Below are 25,410 nucleotides of genomic sequence, written 5' to 3'. Positions count from 1 at the left end.
AGTCTTGTGGTTGATCTATTCTTTAAAAAATAATTTATTCATTTAAAGAATTAAATTGTTTATATTGACACTTAAAAATTACCGAGCACAAATTCAGCATTAAATTTCAGCCTTAAGTAAAAATTGGGTGAAATTACAAAACACCATTCTATATTTTTTTATTAAATTGGTTTCACAAAAATTAAAATACAATGCCATCAATTAAAAGGAATGCCATACAATTTACAGATGAGGAAATCAAAGCTATCCATAGTCATATGAAAAATTGCTCTAAATCATTACTGATTAGGGACATGGAAATTAAAGCATCTCTGAGGTATCACCTCATACCTCTCAGATTGGCCAGTATGACCAGAAAGGACAATAATCAATGTTGGAAGGGATGTGGGAAATCTGGGACACTAATGCATTGTTGGTGGAGCTGGAACTCATCCAACCTTTCTGGAGAGCAGTTTGGAATAACACCCAAAGGACAATAAAAATGGGCATACCCTTTGATTCAGCAATACCACTACTGGGTCTATACCCTGAAGAGATAATGAAAAAGGGTAAAAACATCACTTGTACAAAAATATTCATAGCAGCCCTGTTTGGTGGTGGCAAAGAATTAGAAATTGAGTGATTGTCCATCAATTGGAGAATGGCTGAACAAAGAGAAACCAAGAGGGATGGAAATTCAGAGAAGCCTGGAAAGACTTGCATGAACTGGTGCTAAGCAAGATGAGCAGAACTAGAGGAACATTGTACACCCTAACAACAACAACATGGGGGTGACGATCAACCTTGATGGACTTGCTCATTCTATCAGTGCAATAATAAGGGACAATTTTAGGCTTATCTGTGATGGAGAATATTATCCAGAGAAAGAATTATCGAGTTAAAACAAAGACCAAAGACTACTACCTTCGTTTTTTTTTAAGTTGTCTTATGAACTACATAATTTTGCTATCTCTAATATTTTATTTTTTTCCTCAAGAATATGATTTTGATCAATGCATAGCATGGAAACAGTGTAAAGTTTATTAGATTGCCTTCTGGGGGGAGGTAGGGAAAGTGGGGGGGGGGCTGTAAAGTTCAAAACCTTACCCAAAAATGACAGGCAGAAACTTCTATTGTATATAAATGGAAAACAACATATTTTTTAAAAAGGAATGCCATAATTTTAGACTATCACAAATCATTATATTACATTTTCACAGGGAGAAATGACCATGTTTGAAGACTGCTGTAAGGATGAGACCAGAACATAAGACTGTAACAAGCAATGTCAGGACACATACGATGAGACAATGTATTCTTAGCCCCACTGGAACTTGTAGTATAGCATTCTGATTTGCCTATGGAGAGAGAGGGTGGACAAGTTAAGTTTAAGATAATAGGATCACTGTAAACACTCATTCATCAAAGGAGTGTTTACAATCACTTTTAATCTCTAAATTGGGGGAAGGTGATTATCAGCTGATTTTTTTGTTGTTTTTCTGGTGAGTCTCTTTCAGCCAATAATTATCAAACTAAATTTTAAAAGTGCAGTTTGATGCAAGTTCTTTTGATGAACAGCTTATTCTATGATGCAAGGTTATATTTCCTGTTCCCAACCTCACTGCTAAAGTCACATTTATGGAGGCTTTCTTGGAACCTTATAACTGAGGTTTGAATAGTAACAAATCTCAAGATCTCAATGCAGCTACCATATTTACCTTAAGCAATATTAATATATTTATAAAATTCAATTTTTTACAATGGTTTTATTTGGTCTATATAAGTAACCTAACTCTAAAAAGATCTGTTTCTTTTTTACAAGAATCTCATTAAGTAATATATATGTTAGACGACTAATAGGGAAATTTTTGTATAACTGCAAAATATAATATATAATCTATAACAAATTGCTTACCTTCTCAAGATAGGGGAGAGGCAGTGGAAAAAAAGAATATAGAACTCAAAATTTTTAAAATTAAATGTTAAAAAATGTATTTACATGCAATTGAGAAAAAATAAAATAAAAGTTGAATGGAAGTCTATGCTAGGAAATACTGAAAGAATAAAAGTAGCAAATTAACACCCAAACTACAAAATCTCTCATCATTCTTCTATCTTATTGTTTTCTTCCCCAACTTGAAAAATCTTACTCAAGAACTTTCACAACTGACTGTTGTCTTTTGCAACTAAACTAATTTTCCAGTTCAACAGAAGCACTGCCTACATACACTCTATAGCTAATTTCCTATTGTCAATTTAGCTTCAAAAGTCTCATGGAAATAGACAACCCTAAAAATATGCTAGGTAAATTAGAAATAGTCTGTTTTCTTTTAAAATTAATCAAATACTTCATTTCTAAATTCATGTCACCACAAATTTGGTATTCATCTAATCTATATAACAATTAGCTTTACCATCTGTGCAACCTTGAAGGAGTCACTTAACACTCTAGATCAGATTCCTTATTTATGTAAAATGTGTTGGACTAAACAATGCCTGAAAGCTTCATAAAATTCAAAATCAATTTATTCTTTTTCACTGTTAAAATAAATCATATCTATAAGGGTCATAACTACCTCAATAAAGTCATTAATTTCATTGTGACTTTAAAAAAAAAGACATCATCTAAAATAATGCAATATGCACTAATAGGTTGACTTCAAATTTCATCTAAGGTATTAAGGAAAGAGGCAGAGCCAAGATAGAAGAAAAAAAGCAAAAAAATGATTTTATTCTCCCTAATTTCCCTCAAAATAACTTTAAATCACACCTCAAAACTAATTCTAGAGAGACAGAATTCACAAAGGGACAGGGTGAAACAATTTTCCAGCCCAAGGTAACTTAGAAGGACTGAAGGAATGGGAAAACCAATGGTAGGTTCCTAGCTTCAGGACAAATCAGCAACCAAGGACCCACTGTCCCAGCTCAGCAGGCCAGCAGAGAGGCCTCCAGCCCCAACACAACAGGCTAGTGGTCAAGCTTGACAGACTGGGAGGCCCCTAGACTAGGTCTAGCAACCTCAGCCCAACAGGTGAGATGACAGCATGTCAATGACCAGACCCAGGCCTCCAGTACAAGAAGTTTGGAACAGTACCCCTGTGCCCCAGGAGCAGAGGTCAATTTTAAAAATCACAATAAAGGCTGAAAAATTTGCAAAAAAACAAACAAAAAAGCCCTGTTAGCTACTATGGTAACAGGATAGAACAAAACACAAACTCAGAAGACGAGAACAGTGTCTAAATGTGAAAAAGTATCAAAGAGAAAGTTCTCTTGGAAGAATTTTAAAAATCAAATGAGAGGGGCAGTTAGTTGGCACAGTGGATAGAACACCGGCCCTGGAGTCAAGAAGACCTGAGTTCAAATCCAACCTCAGACACTTAATACCTACCAGCTATGTTACATTGGGCAACTCACTTAACCTCATTGCCTCAGAGGAAAAAAATCAAATGAGAGAGGTAGAAGAAAAATAGGGAAAAAGAAATTATAATTATGCAAGAAATAAAACAACTCCTTAAAAAGTATATTGGGGAAAAGGAGGTATAAAAATCCACTGAGGAAAGCAACTTCTTAAAAAGAATAAGGTTTTGGGTTTTTTTTTTTAAGTTTTTGCTAGGCAATGGGGTTAAGTGGCTTGCCAAGGCCACACAGCTAGGTAATTATTAAGTGTCTCAGGTCACATTTGAACTCAGGTACTCCTGACTCCAGGGCCGGTGCTCTATCCAATGCACCACTTAGCTGCCCCAAAAGAATAAGGTATTAAGGGCCAATTTTACATTATTTTAAAATGGTGAAATTATCTCCCAGAACTTTCCACTACCAATTTACCCTTGTCATCACACTATAACTTAATCCCACTCCCTATGGACTTATAAATCAAATATAACTTCCCAGCAATATTGTAGCATTCAAAAATTTAGTCACCTATAGGTCAATAGCAATTCATTTGATAACAAGAGATCTTAGTTTCCTGAACACCCAAATAATTTTCTAGCTCTAAGAAGGTACTCCACTACAAAAGAGTAACATGTATATTGAACACGTCTCTATGGCATAAAGCTGTCTATCAACCAAGTAAGAAAGCTAGACTTCTAATAGCAATGACTTTGCTACTGTTGTCACTGTTCACTTGCATTCAATTCTTTGTGACCTATAGGATTTTCTTGGCAAAGATACTGGAGTTATTTGCCATTTCTTTCTCTAGTCCCATTTTACAGATGTAGAACTCAGATAAATAGGGGTTAAGTTACATGCCTAGGGTCATGCAACTAATAACTGACTGAGGCAGGATTTAAACTCAGATCTTCCTGACTTCCAGGCCCCATTCTCTATCTACTGATAGCTGCCTCTAAGATTAACATGTCTCAAATATCAGAATATTAATAATCATTAGATTTTACATAACTTTTAGGCTCCCAAAGTGCTTCACAAATAGTATCTCATTTGTACCTCATAAAGACCTTAGAGATAGATGATGATATCTCCATTTTACAGATAAAAAAACTGAGACAAATAGAGGTTAAATGACTTACCTAAGGTCACACAGTATCTATAGTTGGATTTTAAGTCAGTATTTTTTTTTTAGATTTTTGCAAGGCAAATGGGGTTAGGTGGCTTGCCCAAGGCCACACAGCTAGGTAATTTAGTGTCTGGGATCGGATTTGAACCCAGGTACTCCTGACTCCAGGGCCAGTGCTTTATCCACTGTGCCACCTAGCCGCCCCATTTTAGGTCAGTATTGCCTAATTGCTAGATTCTATGCTCTATCCACTCAGCTACTTATAATAGTGTGATATAATTCCACTTTGTATCTGTCTATAAGCTACATGTATAAGTTTAAACCTATTTGGTTTTGATGCAAAATGGCTTCATATACTATTTACACAGAATTAAGGCCTAAAAAAGAATTGGAAATAGCTTGGAGCAGTCACATAGTATAGTGAATAGAGTGCAAGCCTGAAGTTAGGAGAGCTCATCTTCCTGAGTTCAAATCCAGTCTCAGACTCTTATAAGCTGTGTGATCCTGGGTATATCAGTTAACCCTGTTTGCCTCAGTTTCCTCATCTATAAAATGAGTTGGAGAAGAAATAACAAACCATTTCAGTCTCTCTGCCAAAAAATCTGATATGGAATTACAAGAAAGTCAGACATAACTGAACACCAACAATAAAGAACTATAAACAAAGACATAAAAAATTTAAAAGTTCAGAAGAAGAAGGGAGACCAAGAATGGAAGAAAAATCAACAGCTGGAGGTAAGAAATTGGTTATTTTGGAAGAAAGAAAAGATGATTCTGGAGAGATGAAAGGAGTCGGCTGAGACACTGACAAACCTAAAAGGTGGTTTTCCGTACTGGAGGCAGAAACTAATCACCTCTCATAGGTCATGTCCTAAAACTTCACTAACTAACTGTGACAGAAGCATCATAGCATTAAGAATAAACATTTTTTTAAAAATCAACTTACCAATTTATACTTCACATTGTTCCACTGACAGATATACTTATTTCTCACAGAACAAGGAGCTTCCATAACATACTGCTTCAAGCAGTTCAGAGAAGGAACATCTAAGAAAAGAGAAATAACAAGATATGTAAAGGCTTCACTTAAGATAGGAGAAAGAAAACCTTTTATGTGACGCTACTGATGAATATCAGCATCTCTTAAACACTAGCAAAGGTCTTTTTGACCAGTTGCTTCATTTCACTATCATTTCATCTTTATAGTTGTATCTCGTGGTGCCTGGAACAGTAAGCACCTAATATATGTTTGTGGATGGCATTTTATGTATATGCATCAGTCCAACATACATTTAAACCCTCCTGATTTTCATACACATCTCAACCTGCAATGGAAACCTTGCATAGCAGACTTCATAAAGCAATCCATCTTATGATTTTCCAATTCCTTTTTTTTAAAGTTTTTTTCAGTTTTTCTTGCAAGGCAATGGGGCTAAGTGGCTTGCACAAGGCCACACAGCTAGATAATTATTAAGTGTCTGAGGCCGAATTTGAATTCAGATCCTCCTGACTCCAGGGCTGGTGCTCTATCCACTGCACCACCTAGCTGCCCCATCTTATGATTTTCAAAAGCACTTATCATGTAACAGAGTAGATTACAATTATCTCTGTTAGTGTCCAACATCTAGCATGGCATGCTTCAGACATTAGGTGCTTAATTCATATTTTTTTTTTGGGGGGGGGGGCAAGGCAATGGGGTTAAGCGGCTTGCCCAAGGCCACACAGCTAGGTAATTATTAAGTGTCTGAGGTCGGATTTGTACTCAGGTACTCCTGACTCCAGGGCCAGTGCTCTATCCACTGCATCACCTAGCCAACCCCCTATTCGTTTTTTTAATGATGATTAACAGAGCAGTCTATTCTATGTTTTCATAATGTAATATAAGAAGGCTGGGGGAGGGAAGGGAAAGGAACAAATAGGGACAAGCTTAATCAATAAGTATTTACTATGGGCCAGATCCAGTGATAAGCACTTCATAAATATTATCTCATTTAATCTTCAAAACAACCTAGGAGATATCATTATCCCCATTTTACAACCAAGGAAACTGAAATAGACAGGGGTTAAGTGACATGCCCAGGGCCACACAGCTACTGTCTGGGACTAGATTTGAACTCAAGTTTTCCCAACTCCAGGTCTGGCACGCTATTCACTTCACTGACTTTACTATCTGACTGCCCTGAACATGAACTTGTTTACCCAGTTCCACTGAACTAGAACTAGGGACAAATCTCCGTGAAGTTTTAAAGAAAGAAATTTAGAATAAGAAAGTACCATTTCTGTCTAAAAAGATTCTACAGGCATGGAATTCATAACTCTAAATGGTTTTAGACTAAAAATATCAATAATTTCCCCCCAAAAAAAACTAAAATTCATAGATATTGATAGCTAAATAATCGATTTTTTAATGAAAATTAGGATGTTCAGGTGACACAATTCTAACAATCTGAAGTCATCATCTAAGAGGAAAGCATATCACCAAAATGACCCAATCTGACAACTTTTATATTCTTATATAGTGAAACAAAATATGTGATGATCATAAACTTGTTACCAAATTTTACAGCATTATCAGTACTTAACAGTCATCAGCACTTGGTTCATTCTACATTCAGTTACTTCATATCACAGAGAAGCAACAAAGTTAAAAGAGATTCTCAAACTCAATTTAAAAAAATAATTAAAAGTTAACTGTATTATTCAAGTATGTGAGAGACTCTCTATAAGAGGAGGCAGAATGCAGTATTAGAGAGCTAACACTGAGGTTATGAAGACCTAGGTTCAAGTTCTCCTCAGCCACATACCCCCTCTTCATTGCTGTGAACAAATCACTTAATTTTTCAGTGTTCTGGGCAAGCCTCTAAAACTTTAAGGCACAAAAAGGTACAACCTGCACTGGTAGAGTGAGTTTCCCCATCAAGGAAAGGTAGGTCCTTGTACCAAAGAGATCAAAGGTCCATCCTCTCTTTCAATGACACACTTGTTCATCTTACTTTAGGGGCATTTTTTAAAAACAATACTTACCATTGTAACAACTGACAAATAATTCTGGATTCTTCACCATCACAAAAGCTCTTTCTTCTTTTTCCTCAGGATGGTGATACCGGCAGTGAACAGGCAAAATCGTGCTGAAGCACTCAGAGCACTGGGAATCTGATTTAGCATAAACAAAGACATCAAATTCTTCAGCTGCATAGTCAGGGGCTTCTAAGTCAATAGTATCTTGAATTATCATTGCCTGTAAAGAGAGAAAACAATCTAGAAAAAAAAATTCCCCAAAGACTCACTACTCATATAGAGGCAGGAAAAATGAAATAATTAGCATATTTCCCCCTATTCAACATATAACTTTCTCCCCATTCCTAATACCTCAGACTTTAAGAAAGAAAAATAAGATTTTCCTCTTCAATTTAAACTTTCTCTTCACCTCTTCACACCAGTAGGAGTTATATTCTCCTAAAGTAGGGGCCCTTAATCTTGCATATGTGTCTATATGTCTATCTGTCTCTCTCTCTCTCTCTCTAATGGCCCCCTTTCACAAGTCACTAAAGCCCAATTTTACTATGATCTACTGTCTAATATTACTTTGGTCTACTTCCTACATCCATAATTGAAGAAACTACTAAATTTCAATTACAGGTTGATGAAAGTAAGGATGTAATTTTCCTTCCATTTAAAATCAGTGAGACCCTAGAATCTACAGAGGAAAAGATATGAACTCTATTTAATTAAGACTGGCTAGTTAAAAGAAAATGACTCTTATGTCCAAGTCTTTGCTGAGGCTGCTACATGCAAAGTCACTGCAGCCCAAGGAAGTTCTTGGAAAAAGAGGGCTGCCAGAATTCATCCTAGTAGGAGCATGAACATTGACATAATCAATGTATCCTGGTTTTGTTAATAAAATATTTTCCTGAAAGAGTGAAAATATGCCAGTATTACCAAATCTATGTGCTATCTATTACTATTAAAAAAAAAAAACCCGAAAAACAAAAGGATAGTGTGGAGGCTAAAGTGATTAAGTCATACTAATAGCTTCCTGTTCTTCACAGGGGCAAATAAGGGAATCATGCAGAAGACAAAGTGCCGTGGTCAGCCTGATCAGGAAGTCAATTGTCAGTGTGTAGGCAATTAGTTCTGTTTTTCACATAGTATACAGACTGTATTGGATTTTTTAAAAATTATTATGATGTGAGACACAACAAAAATGGTAACTCATGATGGTAATAGAGTTTAGCAATCAATATTGGAATTAGATAAAACCAGATCCTTTCTCACAAATAAAGGAAAAATAACTGATACCAAAAAAAAAAATACAAGACAATACAAAAAATTGACAAAAATTAATTTACATTAGAGAAGTGCTAATTCCTTAAACTGCCTAAAGGAGAGAGATTAAAAAAGGCTTCCTGGTGATATTATCTAAATTAGATTTTAACAGATGGTTAACTGATTCCTTTTCAGAAAAGTCTCTGAGTATGGAATATTACATACATTTTCTGACTTTTTTTGATATATTACTTAATGAATTTGATGTATTATCAGTTTTGCTGATTTTTTTTTCCTTTCCTGTATCTTCCCTTTTTTCCTTTAAAAATATTAACTTTTACATGGACTGGGTCTCTAGAAGGGGAAAAGGGAAGGATACTGGGAGAAATCCTGGTGTGTAAAAACAAAACATGTCAATAAAAAGTTATCTTTAAAAAAAAGAATAGTTAGAAATTCAATAGGCAAAAGGAAAAGGAAGGAGATTTTCTGGGTCTAAAGGATATTATACAAAAGTTTGTGATCAGGAAAGTACAGGACGTGGACAAGAAATATAGTTTGGCTAGAGTATAGAATTCATGTGGAGGAATAGAAGAGTATGCTATAAATCTGGGAAGATAGGGTGTATAGTGCCAGATAGGAAAGAGCTACTTTCTAGTCCTCTAGAGAGTCTGAACTTTACCTACTAGACAACAAAAAGGCCAGGGCAGCTAGGTAATACAGTAGCTAGAGGGCTGAACCTTGTGTCAAGAAGACTTAAATTCAAAACCAGCCTCAAATACTTATTAATGGTGTGATTCTTAACTTCTGCATGCCTTAGTTTTCTCATCTGTTAATATGGGAAGGGAGGGAATAAGCATTTAATAGTGCCTACTATTTGTCTAGCACTTTTTTATAACTCTCATTTGAGAAAATGGAGCATTAATAGCACCTATATCCCAAGGTTGTTTTGTGGAGCAAATGAGATATTTATTAAGTTCTTTGGAAATTTTAAAGTGGTGGCAGTGTTGATGGTGGTGGTGATGATGATGATGATGATGCTGGTGATGATGATGGCAACAGCAGTAATAGAGGGAGAAATAGATGAAAAAAAGTAGATAAACGAAGATATGTTAAGTGGCAATTATAATAATAGTGTCTTATAACTAATGCCAAGCTATAGTGAGGGCTCAGGGGAGATGTACATAACACCAAGCCAACACAGGATTTAGCCCTGGAAAAAGAGATCATCTAGTCCAAGGGTGGGAAACCGTTTTTCTGACAAAGGCCATTTGGATATTTATAACATCATTCCCCTGCTATAATTTGTCAAATATTTAACTAATTCACCCCTAAAAAGCTCCTAGATTACTGAATTTCAAGTCTCACCTTTGGTTGCCATGGCAGCACCAGACCACAGGCATTATATGAGCTATGGGCAGGATGTTCCCCTCTACTGACCTAGTCAAACCTCCTCATTTTAGAGATAATGAAATTGAGAGAAGAATTTCAGTTCAGAGACTACATTCTTTATAAAGTCTTCCAAGATCCCCAGATGAAGGTATCAATGAAATCAGAAGGTTGAAAGAAGTCCCACCTAAATGGGTCAACCAGACTCTTCTTTAAGAAAAACCAACAAAGAAGTTGGAAGTCAGAGTCCACCTACAAAAAGGAACATCTTTTATTGGGGTACTTAGTCATCTCATCTTTCAGTGGTTGGAGCAAATGTAAAGAAAAAGATGACCATAAAGATAACGACTATTAACAAACCAACATATGTTGCAGTTAGTTAAATATAGAAATCTTACAATGCATCTGACAAGAGCTTCCAAGTGGCACATAAGAAGACATCCAAATTATGTTGTCAACTATGGTTTGGAGACATGAAAGAGGTCAAAGACTTGCCTTAGAGAATAGTGAGAAACCACCTGTGTATCTATCATGAATAGCTTATTTAGAGAAGCAGAAGAAGCAAGACATGGTCAAACATCATCACAAAAATAACTCAGTGGACTCCCCTTTAAAAGCCAAGTGATTGACACAAAAGTTATTTCAGAGTGGGCATGTGTGCAGACATCAAGTAATTATAATAAAGGTCAAAATCAGCACCCAATTGAAAGGAAGGAAAAAGATCAGATGAAGACACTATTCAAGTACAGCCACCTCAACAAGGTCTAAGCAACAGACCTACTGGTGAAAAAAATGGGAAACAAATAAAGGTAAAGACATTGACTGGTTATTAACATTTATTACTTAAGTTTAACCAATATTAAGCAGAGACCCAGAGAGCACAGAAATTATCTCTGCCTGCAGATGTCCTGTGTAAAGTCCAAATGCAAGAGGAATTCCTGATAGATTATAAGGTTCACCTTATGTTCTTAAATTGCAAATTATGTTGTACTGTACCAAGTCTGGGAATATTTGGAGTCTCCTAAATGAAGAGTGGTCTACAACCACTTAAAACACTCAGCTGAAAATTTCCATAGGAAAATGTTAATAGGTGAAAAATGCCCATGCCCATATTCAAACTTTGAAATTAAATTGGATAGTCAATCAATCAGCTCACATATCTTGATTGGCACTGCAGATGAACAATGAACTGAATCTAGAATTTCCTGTAGAGGACTGTAACTGAGAAATTATACCTGCTTTCATTGATATGAAACTACTCCCTGGCACAATTATCTTTTTATAACAATAGTTTCTAGATAATATATTATGGGAATTATAGAATACCTGAATCTCTGAAGAACCAAAATTGTGGGTGACCTAAAGCATAATAGTGAGACAAGTAATAGTCATATTGAGATGCAATAGAATATCTGGATAGGCCTACCTTTCCTCCCTAGGATGAGTATGCAACATCTTGAAGGAAAGGAAGAGATTTCAATATGCAGAAGTGGAAGAGGGAAAGGGAATTGTGTTATCTGTTCCATGCAAGAGGCCTAATATGAACAATGATACTGAGATTAGAAAGGGCAGAACCAGGAGGTAGAGTTTAATCTCATTTGAATGAACATGGAGAACAGAATGAGGAACCAGGTTATAGAGAGAGACTTGAATACCAAGATCAGGAGATTATACTTTATTCAGCAGGCAAAAGTGAATCAATGAAAGTTTGAAAATAGAGGGGGCAATATTATAGTATTAGAGCATTTCATTAAATTAATCAAGAATTAGTTTAGTGGATATATTGGAGAGGATTAGACAATCATCAAGGAACTGTTAAAGAGATGAATCCCTGAAGTACACTTTTTTTTCCCTCTTATTTTTATTGAGGTTTCTCTATATTTATGGGGGAAGAGGGGATCATGTTTACTTTTACAAGATTATTGCAGCAATGTGAAAAAAATTAAAAGAAAAAAAGCGATGTCCCTAAATAAACATGGTTGCAGGGGAAACAGAGAGGAGGGGTCAAATACAAAAGTTATCTTGGAGGGAGAAACCACAGGACTTAGCAACTAATGATGTATAAGAGGAAGAAAAAAATAAAATCTAAAGTTATGAGTCTTGTATACTAGAAAACTGCTGGTGCCACTAACAGATTTAGATACATTATAGCCAAGCTGTCCAACTTTACTTTTTTTTTTAATTTAATTTTTGGTGGGTTTTTTGATTGCAAGGCAATGGGGTTAAGTGACTTATCCAAGATCACACAGCTACGTAATTATGAAGTGTCTGAGAATGGATTTGAACTCAGGTCCTCCTGACTCCAGGGCCGATGTTCTACCCACTGTGCCAATCTAGCTGCCCCCCAACTTTCCTTTTAAAAGTTTTTATTGAAACAGGAGATAATATATTTTGATTTGCCATTTTAGTGAGAACTCTGCATTGGCTCCTTTACTAAAGCATTTAGTAAATCCACAGAGGGCCACAAAAAATTTCACTGTGGGTTGCATGAGGCCCCCAGGTTGTATTTTGGACACACCTGCCTTAGAGGGAGAGGAATAGCAATGAACTGAAAGCTAAGGAGGCACCTACCAATAGGGGAATAGAAAAGCAAATATAAATCAAAGGAATATTACAGCACCGTAAGAAATGTTCAAAGAGACAGTTTCTGAAAAAACTGAGAAGACTTCTATGAAGTGATGCAATAAAATGAGAAGAACCAGGGGAACAATTATGTAATAACAACATTGTAAAGACAATTAACTTTGAAAAAATTAAGAATTCTGATAAATGAAATAACCAATCATACATGATTCCAGTGGACTAGTGATGAAATATGATCTTTATTTCCTCATAGAGAGGTGATAGACTCAAGATGCAGGATAAGAAATATGTTATTGCATATCAACAATTCAGGAAACTGTTTTAATTAACTATTCCCTATTTAATCAAGGGTTTGGTTTGCTTTTTTAAGCTAGGAGAGGGAAGACGGAGAAAAAATAAATAAAAAGTCAAATAGAAAAATGCTACCTCTCAGACAGTCAGAAATATGAGATTGGAGCAATGGTGGAGAAGAATGGAATAGAGACCTAAATCTGGAACTACATACACAGAGATTACCATTAAATTCATATAAGTAAAACAAGACCATTTTTTTTTCAATGTTAATCCCTGGTCCTTAGGGAAATCAATATTTAGAGAAGCTGTGACTTGCCCACAAAAGCCCCTGCTGGAGCCAGACTTTGACAAGGTTCTTTGACTTAAATTCTAGAATTATTACCAAACTCAATAATATATACACACATATGTACACACATGTGTTACATATACATACAAGAGCATGTATGTGCTGTGCATGTTATATTCATGAGTATGTGTGTGTGTAAATTAAGAGAGCTAGCCTAAGAGCAATTCACAGAACCCTAGAGCTTTCAGCTGACTACAAGCTCAGTGTAAGGCAACAGGATGAAATTGCTGCTAAAAAAACAAAAAAACTCAAACTTTGAAATCCTAGTGTTATCCTAGAAATATAGTGTTAAAATCACAAAGTATAATGTCTGTAAGAGGGAAAGAGTAGGCTAGATACCATTTGGGAAGCACCAGAGCTTTCAAAGATCCCAGTCTGTTTCTAGAAACAAAAACTCTTCTTTTTAATAACAATATTCTTCTAGTGGAGGTATTTGGGAGCAAAGATTGAATATCATAATCCTTAAAGAATCAAATTTTTAGGTAAACCAAATAGCAAAAAAAGCAAACAGCAAAAACCAGATTGTTCTCAATCCCCAATCTTTCTGTCCAGTTAGACTAAGAATTCCCATAAATGAACCTGCACGGTACATTTTACATCTTGTCCATTGTCAAATGCCTTGCTGAAATCAAAATATCCTAAATTCCAAGACTCTAGAAGAGAAAGCCAGGAAAGCTGCCTTAGATGAGGTCGGCCAACTTGGAAAAATTTAATTCCCAAGAAAGTATCTCAGTTAGAATCCCATTTAAGGATTCTTTCATACCTTAGAGATCACCATTGGACTTGGAGCAACATTTATAGGTTGTTTTCCTTTATGTTATTATTTAGAAACCACAGTACACTAAAAAAAAGGACTGAATTTAGAATGAGAAGGCCTAAGTTTGAATCCTAGCTCCACCACTTTCTGAATTATTTTGACTCTGGTTTATAAATCTCATCACCTGCAAAATGAGAGGTTTAAAATACATGATTTCAAAATTCCCTTCCAGTTCTCAACCTGGGATCCTATAATCCTGTGTTTACATTAGGATTATTCCCTGATAAACTCATAACTCTATCAAAAAGAGGAAAGAGATTAGTTTGGCATAACTTGTTTCTAATGAACCCATCTTAGTTTCTTTCTCAAAATGCTCAAAAATTAAAGAGAATTACTCCATACTACACATCTGGTCCTTATTACCTAAGACAAAGATTTACTTCAAAAGGAGAGCAAACACCACTCAGTAAAACAAAAATAAACCTCTCTCCATATAGAGTTATTTACAAACACATACACATGTATATTACATGTACATACATGAGCATATGTTATATATTTGTGAGTGTGTAGGTATATGTGTGTATATGTGCACCCCATCAAATTGGGTCCAAAACCTTACTTCTCATGAAGTTACTTTGCCCCTCAGAACAGGAACACAACCATGATACAGCTAAGCCAAAGGAAAGAGATCCCAATAAATATGGATAACTGGGTATCAATAATTTGATGGTTCCCAATCACATTTGATTTACAAATTCCTTTTATAAAGAAGTAAATTAACTTAAGGAGAAAGTATACAAGGTTGTGAATCATGATATTAGAGAAATTCTAAGACATCTAACCCTTAAAAGTCATTTAACTGGGGTAGTTAGGTGGCTCAGTGGATAGAACACTGGCCCTGCCTGAAGTCAGGAGGACCTGAATTCAAAACCAGCTTTAGACACTTAATAATTACTTAGATGTATGATTTTGGGCAAGTGACTTAACCTTGCAAAAAAACAAAAAACAAACAAAAAAAAAGGGGTCAACATATGGATTTGTTTTACTTGACTCTGTCACTTGTTACAAGGAAAAATCTGGGGATAAGGGGGGTAACAATAACAATCCAAAAAAAATTTTTAAAAGAAAGAAAAGTGTCAATGAAGAATTTAAAGAAAACAAAGAGAAGAGATAAGAAATTCAGAAAGTGGCACAGAAGTGGCACAGTTTTGGAACTAGGGAGGGAAATTCAGTAAATATTAAAAAAAAACAACCAAAAACCCATGCTATTTCATATAAAATCTTCTTTTCTGGTTATTCTCTTATACATATGGAAATGTTCATGTTTGTTGTTATTTGCCAAATTTAGGATAAAACAAAAAAAATGGTCAAAACTTGATGCTGGGGGTGGGGGGGGGGGGAGAAGAGCCAAGGCCCAGATTTCTTCTTCTTGGTATTCCTGGATGGCAGTATATTCTAGCGTATTATTAGTTCTCATGAGGGGACTAGGCCTACTCTCAAAAGAATATATGTTGCCAATGGCTCTTTAAAATAGTAGGAAGAGATACTTTGCAGGAAAAGAAGGAAGTAGTGATATTCAAAGTCATTTAAATCTCCTTTCTCTCCCTGCTGTTCCTAATTTCTAGATAACAAAACCCCCTCTATGACAACTCATCCTAAAATGTTAGGCCTCCTCACCCTGCAGTAGCCTTTCTCTGCCTGGATGATTCCTCCAGGGATGACCCTCCACAAGGACCAACACTGACAATTCCTCCTAGAGCTTCTATTTAGTAGAGGAACCTGTCAGCTTTTATTCCCCTCCACCCCTGTTCCAGCTTTCTCACCCTTCCTTTTCAGGTACATTTCCCACCCCATCCTTTCCCACTCTCTTTAGTGTTTTTTTTTTTCTTTAGCCATTAGAATGTAAGTTTATTAAGGGCAGGAATTGTCATTCTTTTGATTGTATTTGTATCATTATCTAGCATATAATCAACACTTAATCTAAGCTTGTTTCCTTCTTTCCTCCATAACTACTCCATGCCTCAGTTTCCTCATTTGTCAAATGAGGGAAATAAAACTCATATACAATTTTATTCTAGGTAGTTATGAGGAAAGCACTTAATAAATTCTTAAAGACCTAGATACATGTTAAGTGTTTATTATTCCTGACAAGCGCACATATTTTGATATATATATAATTCTGATATTATTCTTGAAATATTTTCAAGATATGGTTAATAAAATGAACAAATAATTAAGACAATCTCCTGGCTGACAATGTTATTTTTCTCCACAAGCTGTAGCATCTCTGATGTAAAATATTCAAAAAAAAATTACCTAATAACCACATCCAAAATTTACTTAATAACTATACCTCTGTCACATTGTGTTCTTGTAATGAAGCCAACTCATATGGGTCCACATATAATCCTGTTGGGAGGTGATATTTAATCAAAACATTGCAGGTCTGTGAATTTTCAATATTTGTGCCAAGTTTCACTCTTATTAGAAAGTCTCTAAAAGAAAAATAAATTTAAAATAAATAATCTTCATTCAGTTCTCAGTTAGGAACCATAGGTTATGCTTCATGTCATCAAAATTAAGCCGTACTAACTTTAGAAAAGTTATATTGATGAATTATTTGGATAAAGGTTTTTCACATAATGGTCAAATTATGACAATCATGCTATAACTTTTTCAAAAACCCATTATGTTCCCCAAATAATTCTCCTAAGTTTCCCTCAACTCAACTAACACTTTTTAGTTACCATACATCTTATGTTCTTCCTCCTGTCCCTAAATGTTGATCTCTTCCCAATGTCCAGTTATTCATTCAATTTCTCCTTTTTTCTGCAAAGCCTGCTTTTTCATATACTACATAAGAACTGCTTCTTTATTTTTTAAATTTTATTTAAGGCAATGGGGTAAAAGTGACTTGCCCAAGGTCACATAGGCAATTATTAAGTTTCTGAGGCCACATATGAACTCAGGTCTCCTGTCTCCAGTGCCTGTACTCTATCCACTGCACCACCTGGCTGCCCCAGAACTGCTTCTTAATATTTCTTCAAAAAGACCCTGTCCCCAAATATGTTATATACAGGATAAATTATTATTGTTCAGTTATTTTTCAGTAATATATAACTCTTCATGAACCCATTTGAGGTTTTCTTGGCAGATATTGGAGTAATTTGCCATTTCCTTCTTTACAGATGAGGAAACTGAGAAAACAGGGTTAAGTGACTTGTCCAGGGTCACACAGACAGTGAAGTCAGATTTGGACTTGGGAAGAAATCTTCTTGACATGCCAAACAGCATTCTATCTCCTGTGCTATCTAGGTGCCCCTTCTTATACAGGGATAAATAGAGCATAATTAACAGAGAAACAACATAAGAAGTAAAAGTGGTTTGAAAAAGCTATTTTGTAGTCATACTTGATGTCTTGCTATATCCTTCCTAAGTAAGAGTACCACACAAATTATAGGGAGGATGATACGGTCTGAAACCAATGTTATTTTTTTCCCTCAATTAATTATTTCTATATCTATTCTCAAACACAATTCAGAGGAATCAGTGAATGATATACATCAACAGACCAAGTGAATACCTGATTTCAGATGTCCTAAATATATTAGTAATTTACTTTATCCGAGAATTATACAAAACAAAGTTCTGAAACAGGTGACCACCAATTTATTAAGAAAACTTACCTGTGAAAGCCATCTTTCACAATTTCTTGTATGAGGATAATCTCCGAGCAATTGGCATTTTTTCCTAAAAACAATCAAAAGAGACCTTTTATGAAACTGACAAAGTTGATTCCCCTATATATTTTGGTAATAAGACCTGAAAAGAACATTTGTTTAAGAAATTGCAGGGGCGGCTAGGTGGCCCAGTGAACAGAGCACTGGCCTTGGAGTCAGGAGAACCTGGGTTCAAATCCGACCTCAGACACCTAATAATTACCTAGCCATGTGGCCTTGGGCAAGCCACTTAACTCCATTGCCTTGAAAAAAAAAAATCAAAAAAAAAGTTGCAACAAATTTCTCAACTGACTTCTCTGGAAAATCTGATCCTGAATTCCTTAAATAATATGGTTTGTTTTTTTTTAAAAATTGGGACACTTTCAGTTTTACTTAAAGAGAAATGTAAGAAACTTCATCTAATTCTAGTAAATCCAAGACAATCAAATATTTGAAAATATAACCAGAGACCTAGGTGCTCTTCATTCTAATTCTAGGTACAGCAACCTCCTTGAAAATACTGGTGATTTCTTTCTCAGTCTTCATAGTTATAAAAATAGAAATAGTCTATATGTTCTTTGGAAAGGTGAGAAGAAATGAAAAAGACGGTTTTAAAATGATTTATAAATTTGTAAATCTAAGAGTAACAAGAAATTTGGTAATAAAGTAGTTTAAGAAGTCAACAAAGCTCCCCGGAACAATTGTTATTCAGTCATTTCCACCCCACAGAACTCTATTTGGGATTTTTCTCGGCAGAGATACTTTAGTGGTTTATCATTTTCTTCAGTAGCTGATTTTACAAATGAGAAACTAAGGCAAATAAGGTTAAGTGACTTGCCCAAGATGAAGCGACACTTAGACCTTTCAGCCTCTAGGTCCTCAATCTATCCACTTATCAACCTAGCTATCCCAATATTCTATACGCAAATGAGTTTATTGAATGAATGGCAAAAATTGTTTAAAGTTGTAAAAATGAAAACAAAACTGCAAAACTGACATTTGCAAATACTTTGGAAAAGTTCCCTATTCACAATTTGTGAATCTCTTAAAAATCTAAGAAGCCCTATTTCCTTTTCCATAAAGCTAGAGTTCACATTATATTTGCTTGATGCAAAAGGAGATTCAAAACTGAAATTAAAACAGGGCTTTTTTGAGGCAATTTCATTTTACTAGGGAGTGCAGGCTTGGAGGCGTGCTTAGTAAACTCCACTGTAAAAAAGACCAAACTTCCGATACTACACCGAAAGGTTTCCACAGGAATTATGATTTTAAGATATGCAAGAAAAATAGATGTTATGGGCAAAGAAAGGGTTTTTTTTTTTAAGTCCAATTACTTAATATTGGAATTTAAATTGCCAGATGTGTTCCCCAGCAAGTTCGATTTAGAAGTGGGTCCTGCCTCTAAATTCCTCATTTCTAGCCAGGCAGACAGTAATCGTATTAAAGCATTAAAAAAAACACCCTCCCCAGATTGCGCGCGCTGCCTGGGTGGGCTCGGGAGGGGGGCTTGTGGGTGTGCCCAGGTGCGGGGTCTCGGCTCAAGCTGCTGGACCGGTGTGTTCGGGCTCGGACCCGCATCCTAGCCTGACAGAGCGGCGGACGCCCGCGCGGCAGCACGCACGTGCCGCTTCTCCGGGCGTCGGGGGAGGCTTGTTATCTGGCCCGGAAGACGTCAGAGGCGCGACGCGGAACAGCGTCCTTCCCCTTCCGGCCTCCGCCCCGGCGGCACCCACATCCGGGCACTGCGCCAGCCCGAGGCCCGGCGCCGCCGAGGTGCGGGCCTCTGCCCCTCCAGCCCTCGTCCCGCCTTGCTAACTGGGCGCCCCGGGCTCCGGGCCAAGCCTCCCTCTGCCTTCCCTTTACCCGAGCGGCTGGCAGCGGCGCAGCTGAGGAGCACGGCCGCCCCCCAGGCCAGGAGCCCGGCGCCCGCGCGAGGAGCCCGGGCGCCGGAGCGGACGGGCAAAGGGAAAGGCGGGAGCATGCCCGGGGGAAGGCCCCGAGGGAGCCGCGAGCCCGGCGGAGGAGGGGCCGAGGACGGCGCGTGCGCATTCCCGCGAACACGGCCCCACCCCGCCTCACCCACGTGACTTGTGGCCCAAGGCAGCAAGCGCCGGCCTGCTCCGCCCCGCCCCCAAGAGGCCCCGCCCCCGGGAGCCGGGGGGACGTAGCCGGCGCCGTTGCCCCGGTGATGGCCCCGGCCGCGCAGTCGCAGGAGAGCCGGAGCCGCGGCGTCCGGTCCTCGCCCACTCCACCTCCTCCTGGACCCCCAGGTAACCCCGGGGCCGCCCGGCCCCGCGCGGCCCTCCGCTCCCGCTCTCCCTCCCGGGGCACGGGCCCCCCTCGTGGGGCCGGACCCTCCAGGTTGCCGTCCTAGAGCTCCTAGACAGTTCTGGACCTCTTAGATTGCTCTCCGCTACTGGACACACCTCCGGACAGGTGCAGCCCCCGTGCCAACACTCTTAGGCCCACAACGATTCCCACGAGGTCCTGTTACCTTCATTTACAGATTGGGAGTTTTGTGCTCACAGTATGTGCAACCTGCCTCGGGCGTGCAGCCCGGGCCTTCCGAACTCTGAGGCACACCACCTCGCTAGGGATACCTGCTGAACGAACCCTCCTCCGGGAGGTTACCTTAGATTCCAGAGTCGACCCAGGAATCCAGAGCCAACCTAGGGGTGATACGGAATGTTCCAGTTCTCTGAAGAAACCTTCACCTCTTGGTGAACTATAAATGCCCCCACCAAATTTTGCTGAACTACTCCAAAGAGGAAATAATAAATCTCTTCGTTTCCCTGAATCCCTAGAACTAACTTATGAAGTGAGGAAGAACGAGGAACATCAGCTACTTGAATAGAAAATAGATTTGAAATAATCTTCTTTTCCTTTATCAGGAAGTCAATTATGCGCCTAACTAGAATACTTCCATCAGATTCCTTCTGATTTGCCCAACAGCCGTGGATAAGAATCATGTACACTGCCAAGAAATGTGGAATTAAATTCCAGCCTCCGGCCATCATTTTGATCTATCAAGGGGAGGCCAAGGATAAAAATCGCCAGCGTATCATGCCAATCCGAAACTTTTCCAAATTTTCAGGTATCGAATGTTGCATCTTCCCCACCCTAACTCACCTTTGTTAGAATTGACTTTTAAGAATTGAAATGGAACTCAAGAGGCACCTAAATCATGAATCTCTTTCGTAGAATCCCCTGCAAGTCAGCATTCAGTCTGTGGAAAAGATTTCTCCTTATGGGACGTTTAGTTAATCCCATTGTGGACTCAGAAGAACCTTTTTCTCATATTAAGTCAAAATATTCTTCCCTACAACTAATTTCTATTAATCCTGGTTCTGCCTTCTGAGATCAAGAAAAAAAAATCTAATCTCTCCAGATATTTGAAAAAAAGTCATAATTTCTCATCCAGACTAAGCAATCCCCACTTCTTTCAATTAGTCTGGAAAAAAAAAAATCAAAGGAGTAAGTTAAGCTATAGAACTAAAAATTTCTAACAACTTGCTAATCCAGAATTTAATGAGCAATGCATGTCCCAATGTTCACCTTGATTTTGATTTCCCATACCTCAAACTATGACAAATCCAAATTTTTTAAATGAAGTGTTATTAATTCCCGCCTTTTCACATAATTATCATAGTAAAAATATAAATTCTTAGGCAGTACACTGACCCTTTACTTTTAAGCAATGCCAGCTAAAATTTGTACTTAACCCTGCCTTCTAAATGACTCAATCTTGTCTCTAGCAGAAGGAAAGACAAATTGGACATCTGTCCAACAATAAAAATGTATTCAACACCAATTATGCTATTCACAAAACATCTGAAGACAAAACCACTCCTCTCCCTGATTTCAGAGACCTAGTAATAATATCAAATATTTCTTTAATGCCATAAAACTTAGAGTATCATTATCTCTGATTTATAGATAAGGGGACTGGCCAGAGGTCACACAGGTTGTAAGCATATGTTAGAGCAGGGACTCAAAAGCTAAGCTTTTGACTTGCAAGTCATTCCTTCCATTGCATAATGCAGCCTCTCTACTACCCTGGGTTAGGGAAGAATATCAAAACCCACAGCCTGTAGCACCGACACCACATTAGATGTAGCCCATTACAAGTTAAGGATTTGTTTCTTTTCTCCTTCACTGACAGTGTAAATATTTTTTTTTCCCAGACTGTAGTAGAGCTGCTGAACAACTGAAGTATAACCCAAGACACAAGGTCTACCTTGAGGGTGTGTCTCTGCAACAGTTAGAGAAGTTGTTCACGTTTCTAAAAGGTTTTCTATGGGGGCAGACCTTGGATCAAACTATGGAACAAATTCAGCGGGAATCATCCATTGATCCTGAGGAAGACCTGAACAAACTAGATGATAAGGAACTTGCAAAGAGGAAGAGCATTATGGACGAACTCTTTAAGAAGAATCAGAAAAAGAAGGATGATCCAGATTTTGTCTATGATATTGAAATAGAATTCCCACAAGATGAGCAGCTACAGTCTTGTAGTTGGGATGCAGAGTCAGATGATGAATTCTGATACTAAACAAGATTAAAATGTATTGGGATTCCAAGAAATCTGTATGACTTCAGACAATATTGTTCAGATGTTACAGAGTGAACACTAAATGTACATATTGGGCCAAAACAGATTTGACTGTGTTACTTTCCAATCCACAAATATTTATTGAGTACTCATTGTGTACACTGGTATTTCTTAATCATTTACTCCAAGTATAGTATGACCAGGGGTATTCTACAGATACAAACAAATGTTCTCTAATGATAAATCAGGGACCTTGGCCTGTTAGGAAAAGGCTGATATAGATAGGCATCCCCCAATTCTGAACTCTTGACGCTACAAAAAGTAGATAGTGAAAAATGAGTGACTAGAATAGTCTGTCCAATTCATAAGTTTGGATCTTAGGGAAGATGAATTTTTACATGTCAGCTCAAAGTACTTCATTAAAGAAAATAATAATAATCATTTATTAAAGAAATAGAAAAATTGTCACAACTCCTACTTATTCATTCTTACACTTTTATCAGTGATGACAGACAGGCATTTTTCTTTTAAAAGGTAAAACTTAGCTTTTGTATATAAAACAGACAGGGTTCTCAAGGATTTCTCAGATTCAATTAGGGAAGCAAAACTAAAAACTGTGAAATAAAATGTCATTTGAATACTAACCAATAAACAAATCCCCCAGGAACATAGGGGGTGCAAGTCTTTGAGAGAGCTTGAGTCCAGGTCTCTTAGCAGATAGAGGAAAAAATATACACGTTTTCCTTCTCCATTGTCCCTCTTCTTTAAAAAGCCCTGCCCCACCCCTCCCCAGCCTGTTAGGCTGTTTCTTGCCAGGCTGAACACCACTTATTCTTTCTATCTTGGGAGACAGCATTGTACAATGGGAAGAATATGGGATCTGAAGTCAGAGGACCTGCAAAGAGGGGTAACTCACATCTCCAATGCTGCAGGAAGGAAGGAAACAAGTATTTCTTAAGCTTCAATAAAACATTTCTTAAAATGCACAGAAGAAAAGGAGGTATGTACATGAACAATCTTGTTATTACTTTGTTCAATTTGATGTCTGTCTTTTAGAAATTGTACTAAATAAGTTCAGTTTCTTATACCAAAAAGCAAATGTGTCTAGAAAAAAGTAAACTATAAAATTTGAAAATGATAAATTGGCAAGTTAATGAACTGATTAAGAATATTTTATACAAGTAAACATCAAATATGTACTGTGTACAAATTGTTTGACACAATGTACCATACCAGATGCTAGAGAAGATAAAGAGATTAAATAAAATGTGGAAACTTAATGGAACACTTGAGAAACATTACAGACTAATAACATAGTTAGCCCCAAGAAATCATCTGATAAATAATGAAATATACTGAAAAAACTATCAGTCTTTCTATTTCCACCATGTCAAAAAGTCTCCCCAGAATTACTCTTGTTAGAACTAACACTTCTTACCTGTTCAGAAGGTACCTTTATCCTTGTCTGACTTTTAACCCTGTATCTTGGCTTCCAATGACTCAGGAATGCCTTCCAACAGTGCAAATCTTCATCTTTCCACATCTGCCCATTGTGTACGTGGCTCTTGTCCATGATTTCCCAAAAGTAAGGGGGTCCAACCAGTATGCTAAAAGCTGTCCTTGTTTCTCATTGTCAAAAAAGCACTAGTGGATTACCCTAGCTGTCATCCATCTGTCATCCATCCCTCTTTCTAGAAGATTACCAGTCCATCTTTTCCATTCATACAATTCCTCAATGCATCCTTCAGACTTCCTTGTTACATTTTGCAACCTGCTCCCACCCACCAAGTGCCTCTCCATTGCTCTGTATAATATTTATTAATTCTTCAAAGGCATCTCATTGCCATATAGCAACACAGTAAGATGGCAGTATTGAAAATACAGACCTTTAATGAGGAACTTGAAGTCACTAAAAAAGAAAAAAGCCCTGCAATTTATAGAAACAAGTCACCTACTCTCATCCTTTTAATTATAATAGTTAGCATTCATATACCACTTTAAGGTTTGTTAAGCATTTTGCATGTTATTTGAGCCTCAAAACAACCCTGCTAAGTAGGTGCTGTTATATCCATTTTTACATTTTACAGATGAGGAAGCTAAAGCCAAGAGAGTTTCAGAGTCACATAGCTAATGAATGACTTAAGGCAAAAGTACAACTCGAGTCTTTCTGACTCTAAGTCCAATGCTCTATCAACTAACTACCTAGTTGTTGCAAGTCTGGGTTCAGCTTATTTTCCTACAATGTTGACTTTCCCAGACTACTTCTAGCTGGACAGACTCTGTAAGGTGTTCATCCAGAGTTACGCCAGAGTCAGTATCAACTCTCAAGAGTCAATTATTAAATTTTCAGTGTGAGTATTTATGTCTTGGAAATCAGCAAATGCTATAAATCAAGGCTCGATTTTTTTATTGTTCATTAGCAAAAAATGATGCATAAAATATTAGTAATATAGACTAAACTTAAAAGTGTATCATGCATACTTTTTTCCTTTGGAAAACCAATTGTTAAATATTTACCAGCAGAATACTGTTCATTGAAATGCATAATGAAATCTGAGAACTTCAATTATTACCACCCTATGGCCTCTCTCACATCTACATAAATTTTTTATGAAAGTCTTCAAATCATGAATTGAAGGTATCCTGGATCAGCATTAGTAGGGAATAAACAAACTCTTTTTATTTTTAAGGGTTTTGTTTTTTTTTTTTTTTTGCAAGGCATATGAGGTTAAGTGGCTTGCCCAAGGCCACACAGCTAGGTAATTATCAAGTGTCTGAGACTGGATTTGAACCCAGGTACTCCTGATTCCAGGGCCGGTGCTTTATCCACTGCGCCACCTAGCCGCCCCTTAAACACACTCTTAAGCAATATTCAACAAAGGATCACATTTACTTTCTCACAACTAAGTGAAAGATGTAGAGTGCAGGGATCTGTTTGTTGATTACATAAAAATACAAACCACTCAATTTGATAGAATAAAAGTTTGCCTTTTATATCTTCTACAG

General features: G+C 37.2%; 2 protein-coding genes across 3 annotated transcripts; one reads left to right on the top strand and one right to left on the bottom strand.

The window, feature by feature from the left end:
* Positions 1–143: 143 nt before the first annotated feature.
* Positions 144–19,943, bottom strand: PIGX (phosphatidylinositol glycan anchor biosynthesis class X). The gene is made up of 6 exons (XM_074214779.1): positions 19,716–19,943; positions 17,820–17,883; positions 16,487–16,628; positions 7,520–7,733; positions 5,442–5,542; positions 144–1,337 (listed from the first exon to the last, which is right to left on the bottom strand). The coding sequence occupies exons 1-6, from the start codon at positions 19,831–19,833 to the stop codon at positions 1,194–1,196; spliced, it is 783 nt and encodes a 260-aa protein (XP_074070880.1). The 5' UTR covers positions 19,834–19,943; the 3' UTR covers positions 144–1,193.
* On the top strand, positions 19,590–25,098 carry CEP19 (centrosomal protein 19). 2 transcript variants are annotated; one of them, XM_074214781.1, is made up of 3 exons: positions 19,590–20,122; positions 20,744–20,946; positions 22,037–25,098. In XM_074214781.1, exons 2-3 carry the CDS (start codon positions 20,820–20,822, stop codon positions 22,396–22,398), a joined length of 489 nt encoding a protein of 162 aa, XP_074070882.1. In that variant the 5' UTR covers positions 19,590–20,122; positions 20,744–20,819; the 3' UTR covers positions 22,399–25,098. The 2 variants fall into 2 exon arrangements, with proteins under 2 accessions (XP_074070882.1, XP_074070881.1); XM_074214780.1 differs by having other exon boundaries at positions 19,590–20,946; positions 22,037–25,097.
* Positions 25,099–25,410: the final 312 nt, after the last annotated feature.

This window comes from Macrotis lagotis, chromosome 1 (assembly GCF_037893015.1).
Source record: "Macrotis lagotis isolate mMagLag1 chromosome 1, bilby.v1.9.chrom.fasta, whole genome shotgun sequence".
NCBI lineage: Eukaryota > Metazoa > Chordata > Mammalia > Peramelemorphia > Peramelidae > Macrotis > Macrotis lagotis.
The sequence above is the reverse complement of the archived record's forward strand: the minus strand, read 5'-3'. Positions and strand labels throughout refer to the sequence as shown.

Bases quoted from the DNA above. Each gene is read 5' to 3' on its own strand.
- PIGX (XM_074214779.1), bottom strand. From the start codon at position 19,833: ATGCTCCCGCCTTTCCCTTTGCCCGTCCGCTCCGGCGCCCGGGCTCCT. The intron at 16,629-17,819 runs GTAAGTTTTCTT...TTTTTCTTTTAG, and splicing joins GTGAAAGATGGCTTTCACAG to AGACTTTCTAATAAGAGTGA. The intron at 7,734-16,486 runs GTATAGTTATTA...CTCTCTTTACAG, and splicing joins AAGAACACAATGTGACAGAG to GCAATGATAATTCAAGATAC.
- CEP19 (XM_074214781.1), top strand. From the start codon at position 20,820: ATGTACACTGCCAAGAAATGTGGAATTAAATTCCAGCCTCCGGCCATC. The intron at 20,947-22,036 runs GTATCGAATGTT...TTTTTTTCCCAG, and splicing joins AAACTTTTCCAAATTTTCAG to ACTGTAGTAGAGCTGCTGAA.